General features: G+C 36.6%; 1 protein-coding gene across 3 annotated transcripts; it reads left to right on the forward strand.

Moving 5' to 3' along the window:
- Nucleotides 1-4732: 4732 nt before the first annotated feature.
- LOC113293293 (histone deacetylase HDT2-like) lies at nucleotides 4733-7189 on the forward strand. 3 transcript variants are annotated; one of them, XM_026541979.1, is made up of 9 exons: nucleotides 4733-4867; nucleotides 5115-5182; nucleotides 5271-5433; nucleotides 5724-5771; nucleotides 5872-5987; nucleotides 6122-6220; nucleotides 6308-6401; nucleotides 6522-6618; nucleotides 6730-7189. In XM_026541979.1, exons 5-9 carry the CDS (start codon nucleotides 5922-5924, stop codon nucleotides 6821-6823), a joined length of 450 nt encoding a protein of 149 aa, XP_026397764.1. In that variant the 5' UTR covers nucleotides 4733-4867; nucleotides 5115-5182; nucleotides 5271-5433; nucleotides 5724-5771; nucleotides 5872-5921; the 3' UTR covers nucleotides 6824-7189. The 3 variants fall into 3 exon arrangements, with proteins under 3 accessions (XP_026397764.1, XP_026397765.1, XP_026397763.1); XM_026541980.1 differs by having other exon boundaries at nucleotides 4755-4937; XM_026541978.1 differs by lacking the exons at nucleotides 4733-4867; nucleotides 5115-5182; nucleotides 5271-5433; nucleotides 5724-5771 and having other exon boundaries at nucleotides 5782-5987.
- Nucleotides 7190-11268: the final 4079 nt, after the last annotated feature.

Genomic DNA, 11268 nt, shown 5'->3' on the forward strand with positions numbered 1-11268 from the left:
GGGGGGGGGGATTTTTAGAGCACTGCTCGGTCGAACTCGCAAGCCTTGCTATCTCAAGCTTGTTTGTCAATGTTAGTGATCAAAACTATAAGTCTTGATTTCTAGTCTACTTATAATGATGTCTCGGACTAGGATAGATTGTGTAGTTGAGCATTAGACTTCACGACGTTCATCAATTGAAGACGAAGAACTACTAACGAGAGCTTTGTAACTTCATCAACAAAAGGTATGTGGAGATTAAAACTCATCTATTACTTGGAAAGTCTATTTCTACTCTATCTCCTATATTGAGACAAAAGTCGTATTACGCATTAGGTGGTAAAACATAATTATGGAGAGAAAAAGGACCGACCAAGGGGTATGGAACCGACCCTTGGTGGTCGTGGGACCAGATGATTGTAGATGGATCAAATTCTAAGTTGTTTCGAAAGATTTTGAACATAATATGAACCATACAAGATTAATTAGGTCAAAATCATCAAAAGGGGTGAAACCGGATTTTGCAAGCCAAAGGGCCGACCTGGCCGACCAAGGTGGCATGCTCGTGTCACTATGTTTCTTGTGGCTCAATTATGAGAATTTTGATATTTTCTGATGTGCGTTTGAGCAATATTTTGGATTTTCAGAAGAGTTTGATCTTGACTGAAATTCTCAATTTCGCTTGAATGATCAAGTCGGACTTTGCTCGTGCGACCAATATTTTAAGATTATTGAAAGAATGATATATTTATTATTGTTGTGAGAGGCCCTAACGTTCGTGAGACCATTTGACTTTTTGTCTTTTTGGAGATTTGAGCAATATTGGAGAAAATTGCTCGAACGGGGGAGTTTCATGAGATGAGAGAAGAAATAATAATAAAATAAGGAATTGAAGAGGCGTGGGACCGGCCATGGATGATAGGTGTCTAAAACATCTTGATGTTTATCTACTGTTTATGCTTTCTTTGTAAGTTTTCTTGTAAATTATGTATCTTATGTTTACTTTTGAGTTTATCAGGTACTTTGGAGTCATTAGGAACAAAAGAAGGAGAATTCATTAATTTGGAGCGAAAATGGGAAAAGCGTCATTTCGTGCACAGTTTTTGTTGGGAGCGTAGCCCAACCAAGCACAACCATTGCAACTTAGTCTAGAGAAACAATAGGGCAAGCATCTTTGGTGGTCCTTATCTAAGGAGTGGGTTCCTAAAATCATCCTGGGTACCCCTTATTACTTCACCAGAGTGGCTATATCCACTTACATTTCCTACAACAAAACCTAAAATTGAGAGAAGTTATCGTTATCATTTGAGTTTCACCTAAAATTGAGAGTCGAGATAAACCAAAATGGCGGCAGAGAAAGGAAGAGATAAGTTTGTAGAGAGATCGAGAAATTAGAGAGGAGCAATGAGTTTTATGTTATGTATTGAGATGTAAGATAACAAGATTGGATCAAGACTTGCGCTGATAAACAAATTGTTGATATAAGAACCCTAACAATAAATCAAAAACTGTCTCATTCCTAAGAGATTAGTCACCGCCTCATTCCTGAGAGAGCAGCTCTTTTCTTAACTTTCTTTTTCATAACCCTAACAATTACAGAACCGAGCATATAAATCTCAACCTCACTCAATAGATCCTATGGCTAATATGACCCCAGATGGTTACATCATACCCCCACATTACATTTGAATTAACTGACTAATTACATGATTAAGCTAACTAAATTATCACTAATCACTAATAAAAACAAACGGCTATCGGTAACAACTAATAGTTCTCTTGAAATCTATTTTGATTGTTACAAATCTGAATCTTATTACTTCAGTAGTAGAGATTGGATTTATCTAAGCAAGCAAAGGAGTTTATTAGATTACATGGAAGAGCTTTTGCATAAGATTTAAGATATCTTTATCTTAAATAATCAACAGATTTGTTACAAAACAACTTTGTTGTTCGTTTACTGTTTGTAATGCGATCCAAAGGAATTGTTCCAGTGTGTGCACTCATCGAAGTCGGAGCTGCAGGGATACAGAGGAAACTAAGTGAACTAGGGGTAGTTGCTTGGTCTCAACTATATTAAGTTGGTGTAGATTTTGTATAGCGTCTTAATTATGAGAGTATTCAATTCTGGACTAGGTCCCTGGGTTTTCTGCACTTGCGGTTTTACCCGTTAATAAAATCTTGCTGTGTGATTTACTTTTGTTTTCCGCAATTATATTTGTTTATATAATTTAAAGTAAGTTACACAAACTTAACTCCACATTACTTGATAGTGATCCTATAGAGTTTGGTTAAGTCTGAACCTATTATCAAGTAACATACTTTGTTGTCGTATTGTCTCGATCTTGTATCCCTAGTCTATCACACAAGTTATCTTCTTGTTGTATTATCTCGATCTCGTATCCATAGACAATCAATCGAAGTGTGAACCTATTTTTTGTATTGTCTTCGACTCTATCCATAGACAATCACTTTCGGTAGAGGACTTATAGGCGGATAAATAAAAGATTGTGGTGTATTTGGGTACCCTCGTCTTTTCATCTGCAAAACTAGAGACTTTTTGATCATTAATCAAATATTCTTTACACGTCACTAGCACTTTAGAATGGTTATTTATTTGAAAGCAAAATTCTTCTTCATCCCTCTCCTGCTTATATTGATTGATGTCTCTTCATGAGTTACCAATGCCATCCTGAATTTGTTGGAGTTGCTCTTTTCTAGTCTCTTCCACTTTTTGAATCTGTTGTTGTACCAAGTTAAGATATTTTTCCGCAAAATTAGAATTTTTCTAATCAAGAGCATAGCTATCCTCACATCCTTGTGATTGTTCACTTACATACCCGTCAAAAGGTTGTTGATATGCATACGAATACCCATAAGGTCTTGTAGTAAATTCATCATAGACAAAATATTGGTTTTAATTGTGTCATAAGGATGACTGGAAGTTTCCATAATGTTGAGGTTGAAAACCATATTGATTGTTGCGATATGCTTGCTCTTTTGCATCATACATGGAAAAATAGTACCTGAAACAAAAATTCTAGAAAATAAATTAAAAATTAAAAAAAAAACAATCTAAAGAAAAGAAAAAACAAAAAAAAAAACTACTAAAGCTGCTCCACTGCTTCCCGGCAACGGTGCCAAAATCTGATTCATGTCGTAACCACAACAAAATAGTGAATACTTTTTCACTTAATTAACAAGTAATATGGTGGTAGTTAAGTTCGTTCCCACGAGGAGCAAGAGGTTTTAGTTGTCTTATAATGTCACAAAGGGAGGTTTTGTTTTAGATTTTAAAAGTAAAAGAAAGTAAATAAAGAAATTGAAAATATAAAGTTGAAATCAATAAGAGAAATAAGATCAAGTAATTTGCAAAATAATGATTCAAGTTATGTTCTTTTCCACTTGTTATTAGTCACTGGTTATCACCAACTGTAGGTATAACATCTAGATCAGTGTTAACCCCTAAATCCCTTGTATCATCCGATACGGAAGTTCTCGACTACCAGATTCTATTTATCTAAACAACCTAGTGGTAGATTACTCAAGATGTAAATTAGTCAAACACATCAAGATTCATGAATTCATTAGGTTGATATTAGTAGTTAAACTCTTAGATCAAGGTCTACTTGATAACATTGTTTTCACACACAATTGCTCCACGGAATCCCTCCGCAAGGTCTCGTGTTTTCTACTTATGTAAAAATTAAAGAAACAAATACTTATCCCCTAACTTTTACTAGTTTTAGATCAATTAAAAAATCGATTCAGCTGCGCACCTAAACGACCTATCAATCAAGCATAAACATTAATATTAGCGAAAACAAACTGGTAATCATATGAAAAACTTCAAGATATAATTAAAACAAAACTCAAATCACGTCAAGAACTCGGAATTCATCCCCAATCAATAAGAAAATTAGCTACTCATATTTTGGAGTTCACAAAGAATAAAGAAAGAAAAGTGAAAGCAAATAATTGTCGAAATTATTTATTTCAGTGAAGAAACTTTATCCAAGAGACTCTACGAGGAGAAGCAATTAGACAGTTTTTTCGATCTTTACAACAAGTCTTTAAATTTATAGAAATAAACTACTTGCTTGGGTCCAAAATAACCAAGTGTGCAAGAAGAATCACAAATATCAGAAACCAGAAAAAGAAAAGTCTTCAAGTCTTTAATCTTTAAAGTAACCGTTGTACAAACAACTTGATTCCTACAAATGATCAATACACACAGAACGGTTGTTGATTGATCAATAGTTCTATCTCCAATCAATCCTCAAATAATTTTGAATGGTCTCATATCAGAAAAGAAGAATCGTAGGATAAAAAAGTTTGATATTTTAAAGATAACTATACCGTTGGTCAATTAAAATCAATTAAGAAAAAAACTAAAATAAAAAGGCGTAACATAGTGTGTCCTTAGGATTATACTTCACTCTCATTTTTGCCTTAAAAATAAAATTTAAAATAAAAGTAATTCTTGCCTTAAAAATAAAAGTGACGGTGGTAATTTTTGGGGTGCATACAAATCTTTTGTTGTTAGGGTGCACATAATAATGTTGGGTCGCAGTTCTACTATAGTGCTACCACTGCTGTAGTAAGTCCAACAGCATACTAGTTTCTCGCCCATCAGTTCTTTATAGATGGTGATTATGTAACCATCACCGTCCATCAAATTCCAACTACTGACGACAACTCTTTTTTTTTTTTTAAACTAAGCCACTCTCTCTCATATCTCAAGGGAACAACACTAAAACCTTGAGCGCCAAATCTCTAACATCATCTTTCGGAAAATTCCATTTTCAATTCTCACACATCCTCGCTTTCTCCAGCGGTCCTCGAGTCTAAGAATTTCCCTTTCTTCCGGAATGCAGAAGCGTTGGAGGTATTCAGATACTGGGGTCTTGTTTAATCGTAAATCTTCCAGGGTCTTGGTGCTATTTTTTGGAATTTGGGTGATCTAAATCATCTCTGCAGCTTGTCCATGTGGATAGTTGGTTTTCTTTCGTTTATTATTGTATTGGATTTAATTTATGTTCAATTAGACAGAAATTAGGTCATGGCGTTGATGTAGTTTGCTTACGCTTATTTTTTTAATTCCACTATCAACAAAAACTGACTTGGCTTTGTAGGTGTTGAAGTCAAACCTGGTGTACCTGAGAAGGTTAGCTTTAAAGGACGCCTGCTTCATGTCTCACAGGTTAGTATTGCCATCAACTTCTCAGTCAAATGTTTCTGTTCTTCATTCTTTATTGCTAATTGTGTTGTTTGATGAAATTACAATGTAGGCTGAAGTTGGAAAAAGATTTGAGAAATATGTGGATGTTTTCCTCTTTGCTAAGTATTGAGGAAAGAAATTTGGGTTGGGAAAGCTTAAATCGGGCGTACTTCCTAGAATTACAGTAGATTTGGACTTCCAGGGAGAGTTTGAGCTTTCTCACAGCTCGACAGGTGGGAGTGTTAACTTCACTGGCTACATTGAACTTGGTTCAGAATCTCTTGTAGAAGGCTTTTTTGCGATACTCATACATATATTTTCAGTTGCTTTTTGTTTCATATACTATCTTTATAGTTTCCGCTTGTAGACAATTATTTATGCAGTTGCTATTTGGATGTGTGCTAAGCTTTATTGTTTTCGTTCACGTCACTATCGTTGATTTGTTCTGGTCGATGTGGAAACTTGTATGTGTTAATACTTTCTTGGGACTTAGATCACCTTCATTCTTCTTTTCATGCTCCAGATGCTGATTACCTTGATAGCAAAAATGAAGCTCGGATTGCTGGAAATGGTATGATTATCCTGTTGAATATATGCAGCCACTGTGAGATATTTTGATTTTAAAATAGGTCTTAACTAATTAATTTGTACTTTCATGTGTCTACTGGAAGATGCTACCTGGGTAGCTAAACCTGTGCTGGAAATAGTAGTAGATCCAACTATGAGTGATGTTAGCTCTTATGATGGTTCGGAGAACGATTCTGATAAGGGGATAAAGTGTAAAGAGGTCATTCTTCTAGTTTCTTGTTTAATACTTAGTCCATCACTAGTTTGTGTTTCTTGCATAATCCTTATCCTCATCTTGTTGCTCATTTAAGTTATGTGATGTCACTAACCCTTAGCTGCTGGATTGCTCTATAGGACAGTAGTGCAGTTTCTCCTGATGAGAATGACGACGATGGTACCTCTAGTGACCCTGAGGATGGTAGCTCCAAGGGTGGGGATGAAGATATTTCTAAGGTGTATAATTTTTTTTCTAGTTATTTCTCTCTGTTTGGCAGTGCTGGCTTTTTTGTGTAAGTTAATCAAGAGTCACTATACACACAGGTTCAGAATTCAAAGCTTAAGCTGAGCAAGAGAAGAGCTGGTGAGACTCTTACGTCTGGAAACCCTAACAAGAAGGCTAGACCGAGTATGCCTGGTAATGAGTCTCTTATGTATATTTTTCTTGTTTCCCTAGTGATGTTGTTGGTCTAGGTAAAAATTTTAGTTAGTTGATATTGGTGGTAATAAGATTCTCATTTTTGACTGTATGTACCAGCTCATCATCATGCAAAGAAGCCCATTAGGGGAGAGAAATTAAAGCAAGAAACTTCAAAATCTGCTGCAACTCTGGTGCCATGCAACTTTTGTAAAAGGTGTGTTGTAATGTGCATTTAAATGTTAAAATCTTAGTTACATATAGCTAATGATGGGTGCTGCATGGTGTAACTGGTATGTTCTATATTTTATTTTTATCTGTTCATTAGGAGTTTCCAATCAGAGCATGCTCTAGAAGCTCATACCAGGGCGTTGCATCGAACCCCAAAATCGCAGATTTCCAAGGCGAGACGAAAGAAATAGCAAAGAGCCTTGCCATGAAAGCAAAGTTCTATGAGTTGTGGAGATAAAGCTGTACCTGATAGATATACAAGTGAAGATAACCGATAGAGTCAAGATCTAACACGAACATGTACATTTAACATGAATGGGTGAGAAATAGAAGTACTAGTCTACAATTTGAAAACTCTAGAATTTCTATTCAAGATTTCCAAGTTGATTTTAAACACATAGTTTTCCCTTGCTTTTGGCTGACACGCCGACTAAGATATGCCTCTGGTTGGAAATATATGTTTGATTATTTCACATATTTTTATCCCTAATTTTTCACTGCTGAGGAGGTTAGATATTAAACCATGGTTGAGAAAAAGGAGTAAAGCTAATCCAACCCAATGGCTCGTGTTCCACCAGCTCTTCCATGTCGTCCTTCTTTTCAAGTATCCATATGTTCAAACATGTGCATTCAAGGATTTGATCAACATGTCTGGTAACATAATATAAATCCCGCCCATATCCCCTAAAGCATGGAGAGGCCTCACTCGATGAGGTGGTGAAAGAGATTCACCGTTCACGAAACTTCTCCTCAGTCAGATCAAAGGCCAATGCCCTTCCTCTTTCCTTTTCCACCCAATGCAACGCTCCATTTGCAAACACTCCACGATCAGCGTCATATTTGGAAATTTCATAATCCAACCTTCCAACAATTCTCCAGCCGTTGCCACTGCCAAGAGTGTACACCGCAACCTCTATGAAATCAAGTTTTCTCCAATGTAAAGCAACAACTTTATACTCGTCAGTTAAAGGAAGGTAACCAAACCCGCTCGACAAATGAACATATTGATCATCATCACAATCTGTCTTAATTTTTGGAAGCTTCACATATTCTCTGGTCACGGGGTTACAAACACAAATAGCATGATCTTGGCATCCATATAGAAGCACTAATCCGTTAAGCGAACCAAGAATGTTGTAATGAAAATACGAAAATGGAGGGTTTATATTAATCATTGTAATACTATGAATTGGCATCTCATCATTTTTCTCATAGTAAAAGTTGTTTCTGAGCTATGACAAGAAAACTTAACTTATCAGAATCAGCGTCAGCGTCAGCGGAGCGATTAAGATGAGATAAATACATTTGATAGAATGACGGATGCCCAGAAATAATATTCCGCCATGATTTGCAAACTAGAATCGATTCAGCCCCCATGAAAGAAGAAGGGTTCGAAGAATTGTGAATTTTGGTGGTGGAGAGAGCAAAGTTAAGGGTTTGAGCCTTTGAGGTGTTTTTAAAAGAAATATAGTGGGTACCAAATAGTGGGATCCCATTATAGAGGATGTGTATTGCACGACAGACAGAAAATAAAATAAAATAAGGGACTGCCTGACACGATCAAGGAAGATCTGTTAAGTTGCATATGGTGTATCGAGTTCAGGATGAATTATTTGGGACTCTGATACTTGTTACCGCGTCTTGGACTTTGTGGACTGAGAGAAACAGACAAAGACTTGGGGTGTGAGGCTAAGTCTCTTGTTCTGGCCTGTAACGTACATCTTGTTTTGGCAATAGAGTCTCTAGTTAGCAATTCTAGTGCGGTTGTGAAACTGTGAGTTTTCTTTTGGAATGAATGAGAAACCTCTTTCTAGAACTGATGTCTGCGTCTAATTTTAAGGAACTTTCCCAAAACGAACATCTTTCTATATATCAGTATGGTGTTATTTCTATAAATAAAATAAGCTCCATATATATAAATAGTTCATCTCCACTGCTTCACGCAACTCCAAATATGGGCACGATGAACATCTTTTGGATTTTCTTATGCCTTGCAGCAGCATTCGGGGTGATCCTCCTTGTCGCCCTCCCTGTCGCCTGTTGTTATCAACGAATTAAATCCCAAAGCCACGATGAAGAGAATCCACGCTCATAGACAAGCCAACAACATCACATCGACAATTACTCCTCACCGTCATCAACATTCATAACTGCACTTAGCAAATTAAGCCAATGTCTTTCGTATAATTATATTTTCAATACTTCAATGTAATTATATTTTGCGTTTCTTAGTACATTACTTTTCTTGATAAATGTATCTTTATGCTGCTGAGTTTGAATTTGGGTTTGGTTTTGGTTTTTGTATTTACATCATGCATGCATGCTTGTACCAAACATTACAACGTAATCCCATTTTTTGCTTGTTTCCATAACTAAGCTGTCTTGGATATTTTCACTTGTTATAAGACAGCTATAACTATACCCGTCTGTGTAGCCAAATACTAGTGAGCCATTACAATATTATTTTTTATTTTATTTTTCTGGTCCTATCATTATACATACTGATAGGACTGCAGTGACCAATATAGTCTCCCCAACTTACAGGTCCAAAGCAGTCTTATCAATCTGCAAGGGATGCCGAGTCTCCAGAAAAGTCCATGAAGGACTGAACCCCATAAGCTAATGCTCCTTTAAGCCATTTGACCCTGTTAATAAGTCCACCCCAAGTCCATAAGTTTATAAGTTTTGCAGTTTTCCTATGAATGTCGATTTAAATCAACTTCTACAATTTCATTAGATGAAATAAGAAGTTTTCTCAAAGAAGTTCCAATAATTTTTTATTTTTGAGTTTATTGAGTCTACCAAGCCATTGCTTGAGAGACAAACCATTAGCCCAGCATCGTCTCAATGCAATTTTCACTAAACTTGCAACATCTGTAACACCTTCATGTTTAAAGTCTTTACTGTCCATTAATCCTGTGTATCTAGTTCAGTGCAAGTGCAGATGTGGCAACTACCAGAGGACCCTAATGCAGCAATCCTAACAGCCTACCAAATAAAAAATATGTATGTACCACTAGTTTAAATACCATGACCTATGATCTGGGGACAGAAAGTCCAAGCTAAGCAGTCAAATTACTTACCATAAGATCCAACGGCATGGCCTGTTGGGCGCCAAAAACAAATCCAGGTTTAATATGCGCACTCCACCAGGGTGAATTTTCTAATGACAGGTTTTGAGTAAAATTTCCAAGTTAATTATTACTGTTGAGTAACTGAAGAAATTATTAGGATCCAACAGTGGAACTCTCTCAAGAACTTTTTCTTTCTTTTTTTTTTTGCTCGATCACTTTCAAGAACCTGTACACAATGAATTCTTGTTTATCTTCTTCTAATTTTTGTATTCGGTCAAGAGAAATCCTTAAAATCTTATCAAATTTTCAACTTTTCTTTTGATATGAATGTTTCTTTCTTTAAATGTTATGCTTCTTGTTTAATCATCTTTAGGAATTTTTCTTGTTGATATTAGAGATTAAACCTCTTCTTCTAATCCATCTTACAGCTAAAGAATGGACTCTTCTAATCATGAAGACAACAGAATCGATGACTCAACCGATGAGGATAATTTCCCGTATGGCATGGAGCGGTGCGGTGAAATCTTAAACCCAAATAACAGGAATGGGCCTCAACCAGTTGTTGGGACTACTGAAAACCAGGAGAATGCTGCCGTGGTTCCAAGTAACAGAATGGATGATTTAAGCGATGAGGATAGTTTTCCTTACGACATGGAACGTTACGGTGAAATCTTAAACTCAAATAACAGGAATGGATCTCAACCAGTTGTTGAGACTAGTGAAAACGGAAATGCACAGGAAGATGCCGTTGTTTCAAGTAATGTGGGTGAACCAGCTGAGTTGAATGTTCAGGTTTCTGTCCCAAATTTGGAGCGTCTTCAGCTTGATCCGAATGTGGAGACTAGTGTCAATGCTGATACTGAAATATCTACTAGCCTGAATATTTCAGTTGGGACCGGGCAAACTTCTGAGCAACAAACAGATTCAAACGATTTTGACCTCTCTCCTACTTATTTTCCTTACGACACCGATCGGTTTGGTGAATTTATGAACTTGGACAGAAATGAACAGGAGCCAACGATCAGATGTTGCAATACCGAATTTGAGTAATATACCGTTCCAAAATGAAGAAAACTCTGGCCAGCAATCAGATTCCCCTCCATATTTCCCCTATGACATGGATCGATTTGGTTAATTCTTGGACCCCAACAACCGGAATGTACCTCCACGAACAGATGAGGGTAGTCACATCCATGGAGAAAGTGCAGTGGTTTCAGGTAACGGGGACAATGAGCTGGTTGCTGATGCTGTTGAACCAGCAAACTCAAGTGATATCTCAGTCGAGCGACAGTCAGACCCATATGAAGAGAATCTATTTTCTACACTTTTCCATTCCGACTGCTTTGAAGACTTTAACAATAACATGAGCGACGATTTGCATTTTACAATATGAGCGACGATTTGTATTTTAGAAATGATATGCCAAGTGAGCAAAGTTCTCATGGATCTCAACAAACAAATGTCAATTCTAAGGCTAACCCCTATGGGCTAGATTGGACCGCTAGATTGGCCAAAAAGTGTTGGCAAATCAAAAAAAAAGTGTGGAAAAAAGTTAACACTGA

The sequence above is a fragment of the Papaver somniferum genome, chromosome 7, assembly GCF_003573695.1.
Source record: "Papaver somniferum cultivar HN1 chromosome 7, ASM357369v1, whole genome shotgun sequence".
In the NCBI taxonomy this organism is placed as follows: domain Eukaryota; kingdom Viridiplantae; phylum Streptophyta; class Magnoliopsida; order Ranunculales; family Papaveraceae; genus Papaver; species Papaver somniferum.

Excerpts from the sequence above, each read along its gene's own strand:
- LOC113293293 (XM_026541978.1), top strand. The coding sequence starts at position 5,856 with ATGTGTCTACTGGAAGATGCTACCTGGGTAGCTAAACCTGTGCTGGAA. Across the intron at positions 5,988-6,121 it reads AGGGGATAAAGTGTAAAGAG|GACAGTAGTGCAGTTTCTCC; the intron begins GTCATTCTTCTA and ends ATTGCTCTATAG. Across the intron at positions 6,402-6,521 it reads GGCTAGACCGAGTATGCCTG|CTCATCATCATGCAAAGAAG; the intron begins GTAATGAGTCTC and ends TGTATGTACCAG.